A 20018-nucleotide genomic window follows, 5' to 3' on the forward strand; every position below is an offset into this window, starting at 1 on the left:
ATGTAGTTTACCCTTATATTTAATAAATGTTACATTCATAGTCAATGCTACTAGAACAAAGTTAAAGCCAAAGGAGGATCGAAGGCCAACACAGTCGGTCATTGTAGTAACACAATAAAAATGACAATCAGAATATCACAATTAGATGCCTAATCAAGTACAGAAATCGAGTCAGCTGATACCCTCATTTTGACCTCCATGAATCCTTGTACTTTCTTCATCAGGAGCTTCACTGCCTCCTGTTATCCGGGCAAGGGAACTGTCATCCACGTTTCCGTCCACAATAGTCCTTACTAATCTATCATAAACATCAATGGACAAATGGCCTTTGACATTAAGTAACTTCAACAGCTCTTTTGCCGCTTCTAAGTTATTAGTCCCTTCCAAAAATTTGAGACAGGCAGCCAAAGTACCAGTGTTGGGTTTCCATCCCAAACTGCTAGACGATATTGCAGCCCTCAAGGTTTCCACTGCCTTAGCCATCTGGCCGTCCATTTGATATCCAGTTGCCAGACTATTTAATATAAACGCATCAGGCTCTTTAATGTCACCTCTTTCTATCAGTCTCTTCGTATATGCTTCAGCCTTCTCAACGAAACCCTTTCTGCAATAGGCACTGATCATCACATTTGGAATCCTAGCATCAAAAAATGAGTATCCAGACTCCCACTCTGCCAAAACCCTCTCAGCACCATCCAAATCATCCAACTTCACCAACGAGCTTATCATACATAAATAGCCGGAGTTAAAGAATTTCCCCAAGTTTCCATACAACCTCCATGTACGATATACGTCATCTTTCCTCCGTAGATTGGTATATACTGTGAGGAACACTTCATAAGCATGCTTTCTTGATCCCTGAGGAACTAGTTGCTCTGCTCTACGCAACATTTGTAAAGCCTTTTCAGTTAACTTGGCTTTCAAGTAAGCATTTGATGAAATAACATAAGCATGCCAATCCAGGGTGATTTCAACATCATTCTCTATCCTAGTCAGGAATTTCTCCATCCCCTCGATATCGGAAGACGATACATAAGCATTCAGCCGAATACTGTTCGTGAACGCATCATGCTTAATTCCTTTATCTGTCATCTCTTGCATAAGGACATCTAACATGTCGTGTTTTCCTAGGCGATGGTAGAGATTCAACATTACATTATAGGACACCGCATTGGCTGGAAGCCCCGATTCCCTCATAATTTGCATGGTAGCCTCTGCTTTTTCTAGACAATTATTGTTCGCATAGCAATTTAAAAGGGCACCATATACCTGGAAATTCCTCATTGCCTCAGGAAGACTGTTGAAATATTTCTCAGCTTGATCCACGCCGTGCACTTTTGAGATCAAATCCAACCTTACAGCCGTATCCCCAACGGAAATATTATATTTCATTTCTTCGCCCATATACTCTGATACCTGCCAAAGTACCATTTTTTAAGATTCAGGGGGCTCACATAAAAATGGGGCAATCATAGAATACTTGAGGCAAGACATTTTTAAGGGGAAAATGGGTTCTCATTGATTCTTGTCGCGTATTAGTGTACCTCAAGGGCGTGCTTGTAGCGTCGAAACCTGCGGAGCTGTCGGATTATAATTTGGAGCATGGATTGCTTCATGGGTTTGCCTTCTTCAAGCCACTGGTTGAGCACCGGGACGATGGAGGCTTTGGGATCGCCGGAACGAGAGACGCGAATGGGCAGAGTGTCGGGTGGCTTCGAAGGGGAGGCGCTGGGGCGGCTGAGGGTCTTCGTGGAGTACGCCACAACTCTCAGCAACCTAGAAATGGGAGAATTTGTCCATGGATTTGATCCAATACGAAGCTTCATCGGTAAATTGAAGAAAAGGCTGATTTAGTCAGATTAGGGTTTTAAGGGGCAATGATCGTTAAAATTAGGGTTTATGAAGAGTGAAAACCCGAGGGTTCTAGTGTGGATCTGACGGGTCTCTCTCTGCCGAGTGGCTGGTTCTTGTTACGGGGTATATCCTACGAATAAAGTAACATTTGATCCATTTGATAATTTCTTTCTTCAATTTGATCCCCTTATCCCCATTACTACTAAAATTTATATATTTTTAATTTGGTTCTTAAGTTTGCATTCTATCACATATTATAGTCCTTAAAAGAATTCCAATTTTGAGTGTTTTTAGGCATAATATCAAAAATAGCCCCCCTACGTTTATCAAAATGATAATTTTGACCCTTATTTTTTGAGCATTTTGGCCCCTAACATTTTATTTTGAGACAAAGGCTCCATCTATAGATAAACATCATTAGTTAATATATGATTAGTACTCCAAAATAGGAGCCTTATTAACCTAAAATGAAATGTTGAGGGCTAAAATGCCCTAGAAAGAAAGAATAAGGAACATAGTAATTATTCTGTCAAATGTTAGAGATTTTTTTGTCTTAAAATGAAACGATAGTGGCCAAAATGCTCTAAAAATAGAATAGGGGACAAAATAACTATTTTGGTAAATATTAGGGGTCTAATTTTGGCATAATGCCTTTTTTATTAATTAATTTTGGATTTGAATCGAGAGAAAATATCAAATTTCAAGATTAATATGAACAACAATATTCAAATTAAATCAAGAAAAAACTATCGAATTAAAAGACAAAATATTAATTTATTCATTATATAAAATTTTCCTTTTCATTGTAGCAGAATACAATAAACAAATTCTTTTAAGAAATAATACAATAATCAAATTTAAACTAAAATCATAGGTGGTGTGGTATGGTTATTCTTAGGGTGTGTTTGGTTGGGGGAATGTGAGATTCTCATGAGAATGTATCCATATTCCCCCATTTGGTTGGCAAGGAATGTCATTCTCAGTAATCTTACATTAACAATAGTGAATTTTTTGGGGTGTATTACCGGGAATGTCATTACATCCATTTCCTTAGGTATTGTTGGATTACCGACATTTTGGACTAAAATGCCCTTAAATTTTTTTTTCTTTTAAAAAATATCCTTATTTTGTCATTGAATAATAAAAATTATGCGAATGTTAAATTATAAATTTATCCTTAAACTATTTTAGATTTACAAAAATTAGTCTATAATTAAAATTTTATATGAAGTTCAGGGGTTAAAATAAAATTTTACCTTTTCATTAAACCTTTTTATATTTTCAATTTTGTAAAAAAATTATATAAATTTTATGAATTTAATTTTTTAAATAAAATATATAAATATTTTCCAACTTGTTAAAAAACAAATATATAATAAGGATAATTTGATCAAATATACATTTAAATAATCTTTTATTCCTTTAACCAAACACGATAATCTTACATTCTTGTTAAACCAACCAAACACAAAATACAACATTCCCAGTAATCTTATTACCTAGTAATCTTTTATTCCCACTGGTAATCTTACATTCCATGAACCAAACGCACCCTTAGTTATGGTCGAGGTTTAACCCTAATAGTGATGATGATAAATATAATGTTTAGTATGAGTGATTATTAAAGGATTATGGTGGAATTAATACACGTGATTTTTATGTACCAGTAATTTTATTCAATTATTGAATAGTAAACTAATTAAAATCTTTCAAATTTTGATTTAAATCAATCTTATATATTTGAGTTCCGAAATAAAAGGATATTAGCTTTTAATTAAAACATTTTTTATTAAGATAAAGTGATTACAAAATAGTATATGTTCTAAATACTCTCAATCATTTGACAATAAACGTTTAATCATCTCATTGCAATCGCGGATGATTAAATTAATGTTACGTTTGCACCAAAGCGGCATCTCTTAACCCAAAATATATTTACTAAAATCCCTTTTAAGTCTTATAAGATATAGGAGGATAAATCATATAAAATTTTATAAGGGTCTAAACTAAAAATATTGAATTATGTATTAACTTATACAACGAAACTCGAACTTCATTGAATGATGATAAAGCATAATATAAAAAGTCACTTCAATGTAACAAAATCTTAAGGGGCGCATTGGTCCAAAGAGGATAATATTTTCTTTATTTTATGGATATTGAACCTAGAACATGAGAGAATGGAATGTGAATCCTTACCTACTAGATCTGTAACACCTCAAGTTCTGGACTAGTAGTTTCAGGTTTATCCGAGAGGTAAGTGGACCACGTGAATTTTATAATTTAATTCTTTGGGCCGTGTTAAGTTTAATTGGGTCGGTTCGGAGCCCAATTAGCTAAAAATGAGTTTTTAATGTTGGGTTATTAAAGAAGGACCAAAGATGTAATTATCCCATTTTCAAATTTTGAAGCCTTTATATATTCTTTCAATTTCTTTTTCTCCTCATTTCTTCCATTTTCATTCTTTTTACTCTCTTCTCCAAGGGTCTAGCTAAAGGTAAGAGTTTAAGCCTTTTTCATGCTTCATTTTCGTTCGTAATTCCTCCAACAACGTTGTTTTGTTGAATCAAGCCTAGGGTTTTTATAGTTAAAGAGAAAAGTGGGAGTTTTCATCAAAACCATCAAGGAAAGGAGTTTGGCTAAGCAAAGGGCATCAATTCGGGTTTCTAACTTCAAGGTAGTGTATTTATAATCCTTTAGAGTATTAAGTTTTCATAAATTTAAGGATTTGGCTAAGATTTGAGTATTTAAGCATTTTAGGGTTTATATTTGATATCAAGATCAAATCATATTTTAGAGATTAAAAAGACGTTTTTATGCTACTTTAAGACCCTAGTTAACTCCCTAAAACTTTAGCACACGATTAGAAACCAAACTATGTCCTTTTGGATGGTTTTGGGTGATTTCTCGAGCCTAAAATAACCATTTTAGGGTCCAAGTATCGTTACTGGGATGAACAATATCAATACTGGATGAATTGGGGTAAAAGTTAGGGATTTCAGGTTGGGAGTATCGATACTGCCAAGGAGAGTATCAATATTGCCCTCCAGTATTGATACTCAAGGTGACAATATCGATACTGAGCCCCATTTTCGAAAGCAGAATGCATTTTTGGTACCAATACTCATAGGGATATCGATAGTTAACCCTAGGGTATCGATACTACTCACTTTGGATGGTCAGTTTTGACCTGGTTAAGGCCTGTAATAGCCAAGGACAATCCATAATAGTAAGAATAAGTCTGTGAGGGACCTGAACGCCTAAACATACCTAGAAACACTCGTGGAAGAGAGTTACAACAGAGGTAACCATTTTAAGCAATATATGTCTAAGTATCTTCAGTCGAGCACATATGTGGATAGTGGAGAACGAGGATCATTACAGAGGATGTATCGACCAATGGAATAACGAGCAATTCAGATTCAGAGAAAGTGTAGACTTCGAGAATGTCAGTGAACCTAAGAGGTGTAAGATGTCATTTCAATTCGAGTGGTATCGAAAGAAAGTTCAATAAGGGCGACCAGAGTGTCATAACCTAGTGTTGAACCCGAGTTAAGCATCGGGCTAACGAATAATATAGTCAGTGAACATCAACCTCAGAATTAGTTAAAAAAAACCCCAGATCACTTAAAGACTTCGCTAAAGGCAGAGAATAAGTAAACTACACATTAGTAACGAGAGATCATAGTGAAGCATCGAAGTAACTAACAACAATATCAAACCATTAAACCTTCGTGTAACATTCTAGATAGAGAACGAGCAAGATAACATCTAGAGAGAGGACAACCTCACCTTTGTGAGTCCAGATATGCTAGGGTATACCCATGTTACCTTAGTTTCCTCAGTAGGGCATTGTAAGTGCACAAGGCACTTTAGGAGTTAGCGAGGGCGCAAGGCCCGAGCACTCACGAGAAGTCAACTAGAGATGTCAGTGTCATATGGCCTATGAGCCTTAGGTATGCATGTATATTCGCATCAGTCCAGTTCAGGCGGTGGTGATTGTCTAGTGGTAAAGGATATCTGAGGACACCTGAAGTAAGTGCGCGAGGCACTTTTGCGGATGACTATGTATGGAGGCCTTAACACTCGCGAGGGGTGGGTTGGCAGGTGTGATGTCCTTACCAAGATACACTACAATAAGTGCACGAGGCACTTCGATGACTAATTTGGGCGCGTGGCCTAACACTCGCAAGGGGTGGGTTAGGCGGACATGTTGTCCTTAGTTGCTAGTGTCTGGTGCCTTTGTGAGACCATATACTAGTCAACATTGCATATAGATAGTACAAAGTTGAGTTAGAGTTGCATTTAAATAATGCAAAGCAGTTGCAGTCAGTCCGAGTAGAGACCCAATAAAGGTATACTCAGGGCGAGGCCCTTGTCTGAGGACTAAGGGAAGTGTAAGTCTACTACTTCAGTGGTAGAGCAATAAAGCCTTAAGTAGGTAGCACTTAATCAAGATCATATATGTGTCTACTGCTTAGTATCATATCTTATCACGCTTATGCTTATGAAATTCTTATGTTGCTCTGGTTTAGTGATTATACTGCTAGGCTTTGTAAGCTCAACCTTTGGATGTTTTCCGTTGGCAGGTTGGTAGCTTGAGTAGTTTATGGAGTACTGTCGCAGTAGGAGTTCCAGCATCTTCTTCAGAGTATTGTACTATATCTTTAGTGGGCATGTGTACTCAGAGAACCTTACTTGTGTATTTATTTTATCAAACAATGAGATATATTATTTTGATTTTAAATTATGTGTCACGAAGCTCCGGTTTGTAAAATGTTTAAATAATTGTGTTATATGTTGTACAATACAATTGAGTATGTTTTAAAAGAAAACGAGTAGGCTTTGAAAAACAATGGTTGTATCGGTAGCCCGATGTGACACTTTAGACCCATTCGAGTTTAGGGTGTTACAAGACCACGACTAAAAATATAAAGAAAATAATATTTGATTTATGTTGAAAATAAAGACATTATTATATATTAATCATATTATAATATCATGATAACTTCACGAAGAATATTAAAAAGAGAAAATAACCTCAGTGACCAAAAATCCCATATAATATACGATTTTAACCAACTTTTTCCGGATTTGCCAAAATGACCAACAAAATCGCAATGCGATCGCTAATTCGCAACGCGATCTCCATTATCGCAAATTCGCGTTGCATTTCGCGTTGCGATAGTTGAAAATCACGTTGCGATGGTCTACAGTGTCGTTGCGATTTTACCAATTCGCAATGCGAATAAGTAAATCGCAATGCGATACTGACTATCGCAATGAGATACTTACTATCGCAATGCGATAATACAAAATCGCAACGAGATACTAACTTTCGCAACGCGATTCTGACTTTCGCAACGAGATAATACATAATCGCAATGCGATTTTCAAAGCACCATTAGTATCCTGGCCAAGTATTTTATTTTTAAATTCCAAACACGAATATTAATATATTGGAACACTGAACCGTCCACAGTATATCCCGTAATCGCAACTCATAACCTAAAACCTAAAATCACAACTCAGTCCCATCTCCATCTCTCACTCTCTCACCCATCTCCGACGAAATCCGTCCCCATCTCTGGCGAAATCCGTCTATCTCCATCTCTCAGAGCCACCCTCACAATCAGAAATGGAAAATCAACCAAATCAACCAACGAGGGTTAGTTTTTTTAATTATTTTCTTTTTGAAATTTTTGTATTATTATTAGGTTTTTCATATTGAAATTGATGATAAGTTTACTGATAATTTCAATAATAGATTAACCATTTCACTTAGATTGCTTATTAAATCAACCGAGAATCGCAACGCGAAATGCAAATCGCAACGCGATTTTAGTTTCGCGTTGCGATTCTCTCGTTGCGATAGTCAAATTCGCGTTGCGATAGTCATTTTCGTGTTGCAATTTTCATTTTCAGAAACTATTCTTCTTCTGCAAATTGAAACTTGAATGAATTGCATTACTTCAACCAAAAAACAAAGACAAATACGAAATTCACAGTGTTACAAATTTAAGTTTGAAGAATAAACTACTAATCTTTATGTTTATTATTGTTTTTGGTATATCTTCACAGTGTAGTTTTTGGTATATCTAACTTAGTATGTTTATTGTTTTTGTAGAACTTTTATTCGGCTCAATTGACCTTAAGAAATAAAGTCAGCCTGGCCAAAACAATTGCGTCGAAGCTTTCACCTGCACAAAGAAAAATGTTTGAGGATACATGCTTTGGGCCATGGCTGAAAGTACAACATCCCGGTGGAGATGCGATGTTGACACACCTATTTCTTCAAACCATGACTAGCGATCTACCAGAGACTATACAACATCGTGATGAAGAGATATGGTTTGATTTTCCACCGGCGTATACGTGTTTTGGGTGGGAGGAGTCTACGCTTCGGACACGATGATGTAGGTCGGTACACTAGACACATTACCCGCCCATCATGGCTATCCCGGGTTTTTCTTGAGCTGGAGAGGCCGAATCTACACGTAGAAGACCTGACAAGATTGTTGAATAAGAAAGATGGTTTTACTCGGATGGATGACGTCGACGTTGTCCGAGTATGCCTTCTAATTCTTTTGCATGCCGGCTTTTTAGGCAGAGAGGCCAGACAACCTATTCCAAATGATCTAATCAAATTGGTAGAAGACCTAAATGCGTGAAACATGTTTCCGTGGGGCTCGTATTTATGGAAAGCTACATGGAATAAGTTATCGTCTGCCTTGGATGATCGAAAAAGTTTGCATGGCGATGGTTCCAAATACACTTTGACAGGCTTTATTTGGGCCTTTAAGGTATGAATTTTTATATATTGTTTCCAAAATTATAAGTAATTATTTAACAATTACTAATGTTTGTTATTATATTGTTTGTAGATTTGGATATTTGAGGCCTTTCCCGCCATGAAGACATATGCAATAAAAACTTCAAATGATATTCCCAGGGCTATTTCATGGAAGAGGAAACGTACCTTGCAATGGGAAGATTTACTACGGTATACGACAATAAATAATGTAAGTTAACATAAATACTACCATATGTTTATAAACAAGTTATTACTAGTACACATTTAACTTTGTTTGAGCTTTTATATTGTTAGGAGGCCAACACTCCTCTACAGAGGCTGACACCCACGGAAGCTGAGCTTGCCACTGATTGGTGGCAAGCTAGTAAGCGTTTTTTTGATGGAACGGTTGATGAGCAACCTCCACTTCGGGAGCCATCACCTCGCCCAGAGCTATCACCTCACCCAGAGCCATCATCTGATCGACCTGACTATACACCTCCACAACGACAACCATCACCTATTCTGTCACATCATCGAGCCTCTTCTTCACCATCACCGCAAGATAGGCGACCGACAAAGATGCCACGACGTTTATCTCCCTGTTCTCCACCTCCACCTCAACGGGATGAGTTAGGGGAGTTACGTGATGAGGTCAATGCCTTGCGTGAGGAGGTCGGTACTTTACGCAAAGACGATGGTGCATGGCGTGTTGAGGTGTCTACATTACGCGGTGAGGTAGCCGCTCTACGTGAGATGGTAGCATCGTTGCAGAATGAGGTTCATACTCTACGCAACGAGGTAAGTTTAAGATTTTTCATACTCGTAATTCATTCGGTTGCTGCCAATACTGCTAAACTGTTTTTGTTAGTATTTGTTTTTGTTTTTGTTTTTGTCTTTTGGTTGAAGTAATGCAATCCATTCAAGTTTCAATTTGCAGAAGAAGAATAGTTTACTTTCGCAACATGAAAATGACTATCGCAACGCGGAAATGGCTATCGCAATGCGAAATGAAAATCGCAACGACAAAATCGCAATGCGAAATAAAAGTCGCAATGCGATTTGTGTTTCGCGTTGCGATTTTGTCGTTGCGATTTCATTTCGCATTGCGATAGCCATTTCCGCGTTGCAATAGTCATTTTCGCGTTGCAATTTTAAGTTTCGTGTTGCGAAAGTAAACTATTCTTCTTCTGGAATGTTTATATATGTTGTCCTTTTAAATGTTTATATAAGTGCTTACTTCTGGAATGTTATCTGAGCATTTTGTGAACTATGATAGAATAATGACTTGGGTGAATACAATGCTAGTTTGAAACATATTTGTCTTTGTTTAATATCATGTCTGTTTATTTACTGATTTATGTATTAATTTTTTTTAGCGGCCCGATAAGGTGGATGCTTTACGTCGGGTTTTCCTTGCATGACGAAGTTCACACATCAGACGGCGTGGACGTGCTATTACGTCTCCGTTCACCCCAATGGTGCGAAGACTCCGCAAGAAGAAGCCCGACTCACCTGTCATCCCTCAAGAGTCCCCTCCAATCATTCAAGAGGCCCCTATCCTCCCTCAAGAGTCCCCCCTACCGTTCAAGAGGCCACTGTCATCATTGAAGAGGTCATTCCCACCATTCCAGAGCCCGATTCACATGGGGTAATATATCGAAGTATTGAGAAACCCCCACCGGTTCCGGACATGATGGATGAGAGTTGGCTCTCGTATGAGTTACCGACTAGTACCCTTCCGGTATCTGAAGTGGAGAGGAGACAACTACCTGAAACAATTGTGGATAATACCCTTTGGGCTAAGACCGCAGTTGATTTTTATCTACATGAGCGTAGCCAAGGGTGTTACACTGACATAAGCAAACTCAACGATGAAATGTTTTTGTTGCTTGATCGGTCTTGGTGGGGTGTGCTATTAGGGGTTGAAGACAGTGGCTATTTCGATGGGGAGGTAAGTCTTATATTTGACTTATATATGATTTTGATTAATTTTTTTAAAAATTAATGTAATTCACTAATATATGTCTTTTTTTTTGTAAAACAACATATCGATGCGTGGGTGTCACGTCTTCTAATAATAAGGAAGCTTAGGAAAAATAAAAAAAATTCGCGATATACAATAATGCCGGCGGCTTTTCACGCAGTTCACTTGAAGAATCAACGAGATGAATCATTTTCGTTGGGCAACGGACAAGTTAAACTTTATCCTGCATGGTGGGAGGTCGATAAGGTTAGTGTTTATTTTTTAAATTTTTTAAAGGTATTCATAAATAAGTGCGCAAATAAATGAATTATTACTTATGATTGCAGGTGTTTATCCCTGTTTTGGAACGTCGTCATTGGCTTCTCGTCCAACTTTAGCTCCCATCCCTGAAGATAATAGTATATGACAGCATGATAAATTACATATCACTGTCTGATTTGAGAGATATTATCAAGGGATGGAGCTCTCATTTGGCTAAATTCTTAGATGGGATTAATTATTGGACTCATTCTGGACACAAGAAGCCAAAGAAGTTCAATGTCACAGTTGTCAGAGACGAGACCGTGCCACAACAATCGCCGGGAGGCAGAGGGGATTGTGGTCCTCTCGTATGCATGTGCTTGGCGCGTTTGACGACGGGAAGCACAGAGTTTCTACCTCCCACCGATAGAGATAGAGTTGCAGTAGGCTTGTGGTTTCGGCATTATATGGCTAGAGCGATATATTCTAGACGCTGCCTACCTGCATCCGCGTTATGAAAGTATCCATTGTTAATTGGTAAGTCAAATGCAAGTTTTGTTAACATATATACTCCTTTTGGTTTGAAAATGTTTGGTTAAGTACCTATAATTCAATAATTTGCTGTTTATAGGTTTTAGATGTGTAGGAAGTCTTGTTTGAGCAAATGTTTGGTTTTTGCAGGTTAATCCTTAAGTGAGCTGCGTGAAATGGATGTACGGGTGCAAAAGTTGATTCATTGATTCAATAATTGATGAGGAAATAAGAATTATTATTATTTTTTGATTGTTTAATTGATTTGTAAAAAATGATTTATAAATGTTGATTTGTTTAATTGGTGTGTACATAATTCTTATTTGTGCTTGTTTAATTGATTGAAATGTAATAGTTGATTTGTTGATTTTCAATCTGCATTATGTTGAAGGCAAAACAGACTATCGCAACACGAAACTGACTATCGCAACGAGAAAATCGCAATGCGAAATGAAAATCGCAATGCGAAATGAAAATCGCAATTCGAAATGAAAATCGCAACGAGAAAATATTGTGATTTTCATTTCGCATTGCGATTTTCTAGTTGCGATAGCCATTTTCGCGTTGCGATTTTTCATTTCGAATCGCGATAGCCATTTTCTAGTTGCGAAAGTCAGAATCTCGTTGCGATTTTGTATTATCTCGTTGCGATAGTCAGTATCGCATTGTGATTTTCCAAATTCGCATTGCAATTTACTTATTCTCATTGTGAATTAGGAAAATCGCAACGCGATACTTACTTTCGCAACGAGATAATATAGAATCGCAATGCGATTTTCAAAGTTCGCAATAGGTTTTAGTTTCGAAACACAAATTTTTTGTGTATATATCTACGCAGAAGCAACAACTCATAACCTAAATCCCTAAATCGTAACTCATTCCATCTTCATCTATCACTCTCTCCGGCGACATCCGTTCATATATCCGTTCCTACATCATTCCCCATCCGGCAATAGGTCTTAGTTTCGCATCTCGTTTGTTTAGTAAATTAATTTACAACCATGAAATCATCTAATGTTGATCATGTTTGGATAGATTTGTGTTTTGGAGGGTCATGGGAGAATGTTCATGGTGTTTTACAATATATGCCTTTACCCATGAATCTTCAACTAAAACTGTCATTAAAAAAGTTAACTTATGAAACTCTAATGTTACGTGTTTCAAAGAAATTGAATTTAGAGCCCCTAAGTGGATTTAGGCTATCTTATCAGAGGAATGGTAAAGTTTATTTGTTAACCGACAATGAAGATGTTGAACGATTCATTGCTTACATTAGTGTTTCAAGTGATGATGTTACATTGTATGTTGTTGAACCTAGAAGTAGTATTGTTGGGTCAGTAGCGAGTAGTAATCAACTAAGTTTTTCTCAAAACCCACAACCTTTCTCTAATCCAAATCCCAATCAACTTTCAGCACCAAATTCCGGTTTTCGTATTGACCAATTAGACGATGATGAGCCAACAAAAAAAATTGTGAGTACTAGTCAGTATTCGAAATTTGATCTTGGTCAATACCCGTACTTTGATATTGGTCAATACTCAGATTTTGATGATGTTTCAGAAGAAGAAACAGACCCTGCGTGTAATGATTTTGATATTGGTCAATACCCGAATTTTGATGATGAAACAACCGTTGCCGAGGAAGATGTTGTTGATGATAATGAGGAGGAAGTGGAGGCTGTGAATGAACATGTTGAACATCCATTCTGTAATTCATATAATCCTGAAGAAGAAAAAGAAGAAGAAAAAGAAGAAGAAGAAAAAGTCCCCGAAGAAAAGAAAATGCCACGGGAGTATAACTGGAATATGCCAGAATTACTTCAGATACCGGAAGAAGAGTTGGTAAAGAAAACAGTTGATTGTTACACAAAAGTTATTCGTATCAAGAAAGATGATTGTTTTGATACAAAGGAAGACTTGAAGATAGCTTTGTATACGAAATGTGTGGAAGATGGCTATCAACTAAAAGTTAACAAATCAAGCAAAGATCGTTTCGAAACAAGGTGTATGATTGACAAAAACTGTACGTGGCGTATGATTGCAAAGAGGATAAAAGATTGCGAAATGTTTCAAGTTAGGACTTTTATTGATAAACATACATGTTCAAGAACCCAAGTTTTTCCTCACCATAGACAGGCAAACAAAAAGGTGTTGGGTGGTTTTCTGGCTGAGTTAATGTTTTTGAATGTCAGGGTATATCGGGGACATGAAATTATGACTGACATGAATGCTCGGTTCAAGATTAGTATATCATATTCTCAAGCTTGGAGAGCCAAATGTTATGCCTTGGAATTGTTGAGGGGGTCGCCAGAAGCATCGTTTTCCCAACTGCCAGCTTATTGTCACAATTTAAAGCTGAAAAATCCTGGGTCGGTAACTCATATCAAAACAGATAGAGATGGACGCTTTGAGTTGCTGTTTATCGCCATTGGTGCTGCGGTTAGTAAATCAATATAATTCTGTTGACTCATTTCTGTTAGTTACATGCATTTCACATTTAAATGATTATATTTCTTGTGTATATTATTTTGTAGATTCGTTCGTTTATTACTTCCATGTGCCCAGTTATTATAGTTGACGGAGCACATTTGAAAGGTCGATACCTTGGAGTAAACTTATTAGCAGTAGCCATGGATGCTAACAATGGGATATTGCCAATAGCTTACGGGGTTGGCAAATCTGAAACCTCTGATTCATGGACATGGTTTATGGGGCATCTTTGGGATTGCATAGGTCCTATTAGCAATATGACAATCATATCCGATAGGGCAAACTCAATTGACAACGCTGTTAGAAGGTGTTTCCCAGATGCTTTTCATGGACTTTGTGGTGTTCATTTGTATAGAAATCTAAAATCAAGGTCTGTTGGTATAAAAAAGCACAAATGGACATACTGGAAGGCTGTAAAAGCTTATCGGGAAGTGGATTTCAATAAGCATATAAACTGTTTAAGACGTGTTTTGCCTCAGTGTGCTCAAACACTAGAAGATGTCGGGTTTGAAAGATGGTCAAGAGTACATCAACTTAGAGCAAGATATGGTTTCATGACGTCTAATAGTGCATAATCAATCAACGCTCTAAGTCGTCATTCTCGAAAATTACCCATTACTATGTTAATGGAGTTTTTTCGAGCCTCTATTCAACAGTGGTACTACAAGAAAAGAAACCATCCATGTATTATTTCTTTGAATTCGTAACTTATCATATATTTTACTAAGTATTATTTATTTAAATTTACAGGAACATTGGAACATCGTGTTACACCATGGACTGAAAAAAAGATAACGAAACGTGTTGTGAAGTCAACGTCATGGAGAGTTGAACCATGTTCAAACACTTTGTTTGAAGTATTGGATAATAACTTAAATGGACTTGTCAATCTAAATGCAAGGACGTGTAGTTGTATGAAATGGCAAACATCTGGTTATCCGTGTGGCCATGTTATAAAAGTTGCTCTTCATCTAAACCAAGATGATTCAAGCACATACGCTATGGATTGCTACACTACAGAAGTATATCGACAGACTTATGCCGAGATTGTCTACCCTATTCCACATCCTTCTGAGTGGGACATACCAGATGACTTACAAACATTTTTGCCACCAGCCATGGACAGAAGGCTACCTGGCCGACCAAAAAGTCACGATCGTATACCGTCTAAGGGTGAAGAGAAGAAGAGATCGACATATAGTCGGTGCAAGGAAAGTGGTCATACAAGGTTGACATGTGGATCACCAGTGCCATCACAATCATCTTTTCCTCTACCAAAATATGGATCATCATCAAAATCCAAAGCTCATATGGTGTCAAGAAAAAGGCAATCAAAATCGCAATCATCTTTAAAATCCCAATCACAAATGGCTTCACCTTTTGGGACTGTTAACTTAGGTGATTTTTAAATGCAAACGTTGTATTATGTATATTTTATGTGTGAACTTTTAACATTTTCAGTTAGGCATGTATTAGTAACTTGAGTTTGAAAATTGCTATGATCTGTTCAGTTGTTATCACTTAATAGGCAATCATCTTAATGTCTATCGCAACGCGGAAATTACTATCGCAATGCGAAATGAAAATCGCAACGAGAGAATCGCAATGCGAAATGAAAATCGCAACGAGAGAATCGCAATGCGAAATGAAAATCGCAACGCGAATTTCGCAATGCGAAATGAAAATCGCAACGAGGGAATCGTAATGCGAAATGAAAATCGCAATGCGAAATAAAAATCGCAACGCGAATTTAATTTCGCGTTGCGATTTTCATTTCTCGTTGCGATTCTCTCATTGCGATTTTCATTTCGCATTGCGATAGTACTTTTTGCCTTCAACATAATGCAGATTGAAATCAACAAAATCAACCATTACATTTCAATCAATTAAACAAGCATAAATAAGAATTATGTTAACATCAATTAAATAAATCAACTTTTACAAATCAATTAAACAATCAAAAAATAAGCAATAATTCTTAGAGAAAATAACACTTCTACTATTGAATCAACTTTTGCAATCATACATCATTTTCACGCAGCTCACTTCTGAGATTAACCTGCATAAACCAAACATTTGCTCAAACAACACTTTCTACACATCTAAAACCTACAAACAGCAAATTATTGAATTCTAGGTACTTAACCAAACATTTTCAAACCATAAGCCTATAAACATACCAATTGTTTATGGACATTTTTATAACGCGGATGCAGGTAGGCAGCGTCTCGTATATATCGATCTAGCCATATAATGTCGAAACCACAAGCCTACTGCAGCTCTATCTATATCGGTGGGAGGTAGATACTTTATACTTCCTCTGATCAAACGGTCCAACGCCAAGCATACGAGAGGAACACAATCCCCTCTGGGTCCTTTCGTTTGTTGTGGTGCGGTCTCGTCTCTGCTAACTGTAATATTGAGCTTCTTTGGCTTCTTGTTTCTAGAACGAGTCCAATAATTTATCGCATCCAAGAATTTATCCAAATAAGAGCTCCATCCCTTAATAATATCTCTTAAATCAGCCAATGATATGTAATTTATCATGCTGTCATATACTATTGCCTTAAGGGATGGGATCTGAAGCTCGACGAGAAGCCAATGGTTACGTTCCAAAATAGGGATAAACACCTGCAATCATAAGTAATAATTTATTCATTTGCGCACTTATTTATGAATACCTTTAAACTCAATCTAAAATAAACACTAACCTTATCGACCTCCCACCATGCAGGATAAAGTTTAGCTTGTCCATTGCCCAACGCAAATGATTCATCTCATTGATTCTTCAAGTGAACGGCGTTAAAAGACGTCGGCATAATTGTATATCGTGTATTTCTTTTATTTTCCTTAAGTTTCCTAATTATTAGAAGACGTGACACCCACGCATCGATATGATGTTTTACAAAAAAAAGACATATATTAGTAACTTACATAAATTTTAAAAAAAATAATCAAATTAAAATATAAGAAAAATATAAGACTTACCCCTCCATCGAAATAGCCATTGTCTTCGACCCCTAATAATACGCCCCACCAAGACCGATCAAGCAACAAATAGATATCATCGTTGAGCTTGCATATGTCAGTGAAACACCCCTGGCTTCGCTCATGTAGATAAAAATCAACTGCGGTCTTAGCCCAAAGGGTGTTATCTAGAATTGTGTTCGGTAGTTGTTTCCTCTCCACTTCAGATACCGGTATGGTACTGGCCGGTAACTCATACGAGAGCCAACTTGAATCCATCATATCCGGTACGTCAGAGGGTTTCTCAAGAATCCTACATATGACGCCATGTGAATCGGGCTCTTGAATGGTGGGAGGGACCTCTTCAACGATGACAGTGGCCTCTTGAACGGTGGGAGGGGACTCTCGAGGAATGATAGGGGCCTCTTCAACGATAGGAGTGGACTCTTGAGGGATGACAGGCGAGTCGGGCTTCTTCTTGCGGTGTCTTCGCACTATTGGGGTATACGGAGACTTAATAGCACGTGCACGCCGTCTGATGCGTGAACTCTGTCGTGCAAGAAAAACCTGACGTAAAGCATCCACCTTATCGGTCTGCTAAATAATTAAATACAAATATCAGTAAATAAACAGACATAATATTTAAACAGTGAAAACAAAGACAAATATATTTCAAACTTTCAACCAAAAGACAAAACAAAGACAAATACTAACTTCACAGTGTTAAAGAATACACAGTTTAGCAGAATTGGCAGCAACCGAATAAATTTACTTCAACCAAAAGACAAAACAAAAAGACAAATACTAACTTCACAGTGTTAATAAACAGTTTAGCAGTATTGGCAGCAACTGAATAAATTTACTAAGCAATCTAAGTGAAATGGTTAATTTAAGTGAAATTACGAGTAAATTGATCATCAAGTTAAATATGGAAAATCTTAAACTTACCTCGTTGTGTAGAGTATGAACCTCATTCTGCAACGATACTACCATCTCACGTAGAGCGGCAACCTCACCACGTAAAGTAGACACCTCCACACGCTATGCACCATCGTTATCGCGTAGAGTACCGATCTCCTCACGCAAGGCATTGACCTCATCACGTAACTCCCTTGACTCATCCCGTGGCATCTTTGTCGGTCGCCTAGCATGAGGTGATGGTGGAGAAGAGGCTCGATGATGTGACGGGATAGGTGATGGCTCTCGTTGTGGAGGTGTATAGTCGGGTCGATCAGGTGATGGCTCTGGGTGAGGTGATGGCTCTCGAAGTGGAGGAAGTGGAGGCTGCTCATCATTCGTGCCATCAAGAAAACACTGACTAGCTTACCACCAATCAGTGGCAAGCTCAGCCTCCGTGGGTGTCAGTCTCATTAATGGAATGTTGGCCTCCTAAAAATATAAAAACTCAAACAAAGTTAAACGTCTACTATTAATAACTTGTTTATATATGATAGTATTTGTGTTAACTTACATTATTTATTGTCGCATATGGTATTAAGTCTTCCCAATCCAACAGACGTTTCCTCTTCCAGGAAATAGCCCTGGGAATATCATTTGAAGTTTTTATTGCATATGTCTTCATGGCGGGAAAGGCCTCGAATATCCAAATCTACAAACAATATAATAACAAACATTAGTAATTGTTAAATAATTAATTATAATTTTGAAAACATTATATAGAAATTCTTACCTTAAAGGCCCAAACAAAGCCTGACAAAGTGTATTTCGACCCATCGCCCCGCAAACTTTTGCGGTCATCAAAGGCAGACGACAACTTAGTCCAGGTAGCTTTCCATATATACGAACCCCACGGAAACAGATTCCATGCATTTAGGTCCTGTACCAATAATATTAGCTCCTGAGGAATAGGTTGTCTGGCCTCTCTACCTAAAAAGCCAGCATACAAAAGTAGTAGAAGGCATACTCGGACAACATCGACGTCATTCATCCGAGTAAAATCATCTTTCTTATTAAACAATTCTTCATGTCGTCGACGTGTAAGTTCGGCTTCTCTATTGACTCATCAGGAAAAACCCTGGATAACCATGATGGGCGGGTGATATGACGAGTGTACCGGCCTACATCATCGTGTCCGAATCGTAGACCAGTGATTAAGTAGAACTCCTTCCGCCCAAAACAAGTATACGCCGGTGGAAAATGAAACCATATCTCTTCCTCACCACGTTGTATACTGTCGGGTAGATCGCTAGTCATGGTCTGAAGCCACAAATGGGTCAAATTAGCATCTCCACCCGGATGCTGTACTCTCAGCCATGGCCCGAAGCAGGTTTCCTCAAACAATTTTCTTTGTGCAGGTGAAAGCTTCGAAGCAATTGTAGTGGCTAGGCTAACTTTATTCCTTAATGTCAATGAAGCCGAAAAAAATTTCTACAAAAACAATAAACATACCAAGTTAGATATACCAAAAACTACACTGTCAAGATATACCAAAAACAATAAACATAAATAGTAGTTTATTCTTGAAACTAAAATTTGCAACACTGTTTTGTCTTTTGGTTGAAATGAAAATCGCAACGAGATAATGATAATCGCAACGCGAAAATGACTATCGCAACGAGAGAATCGCAACGCGAAATGACTATCGCAACGAGAGAATCGCAACGCGAAATGAAAATCGCAATGCGATTTTGGTTTCGCGTTGCGATTTTTATTTCGCGTTGCGATTTTCATTCTCGAAACTATTCTTCTTCTGCATTACTTCAACCAAAAGACAAAACAAAGACAAATACTAACTTCACAGGCTAAACAGTTTAGCAGTATTGGCAGCAATCGAATGAATTTAATAAGAAATCTAAGTGAAATGGTTAATCTATTATTGAAATTACCAGTAAACTTATCATCAATCTCAATATGAAAAATCTAAAATAATGCAAAATTTTCAAAATAAAAATAAAACAAAACTAACCCTCGGAGGTTGATTTTCCATTTCTGAATGATTGTGAGGGATTTTTGATTGTGAATGGTTGTGAGGGATTTCGCCGGCGATGGGGACGGAAATCTTCGGAGATGGGGACGGATTTCGCCGTAGAGAGTGAGAGATGGAGATGGGACTGAGTGTTGTGATTTTAGGTTTGAGGTTATGAGTTGCGATTACTGTGGACGGTTCAGTTTCCGATTTATTAAGAAAAAATTCGTG

At 37.4% G+C, this 20018-nt stretch overlaps 1 protein-coding gene across 1 annotated transcript; it reads right to left on the reverse strand.

The window, feature by feature from the left end:
* Positions 1 to 13: 13 nt before the first annotated feature.
* On the reverse strand, positions 14 to 1885 carry LOC120199782 (pentatricopeptide repeat-containing protein At2g20710, mitochondrial-like). The gene is made up of 2 exons (XM_039200797.1): positions 1545 to 1885; positions 14 to 1416 (listed from the first exon to the last, which is right to left on the reverse strand). The coding sequence occupies exons 1-2, from the start codon at positions 1824 to 1826 to the stop codon at positions 172 to 174; spliced, it is 1527 nt and encodes a 508-aa protein (XP_039056728.1). The 5' UTR covers positions 1827 to 1885; the 3' UTR covers positions 14 to 171.
* Between the last annotated feature and the right edge of the window lie 18133 nt (positions 1886 to 20018).

Source organism: Hibiscus syriacus, unplaced genomic scaffold, assembly GCF_006381635.1.
Source record: "Hibiscus syriacus cultivar Baekdansim isolate YM2019G1 unplaced genomic scaffold, ASM638163v2 tig00005465_pilon, whole genome shotgun sequence".
Lineage (NCBI taxonomy): Eukaryota > Viridiplantae > Streptophyta > Magnoliopsida > Malvales > Malvaceae > Hibiscus > Hibiscus syriacus.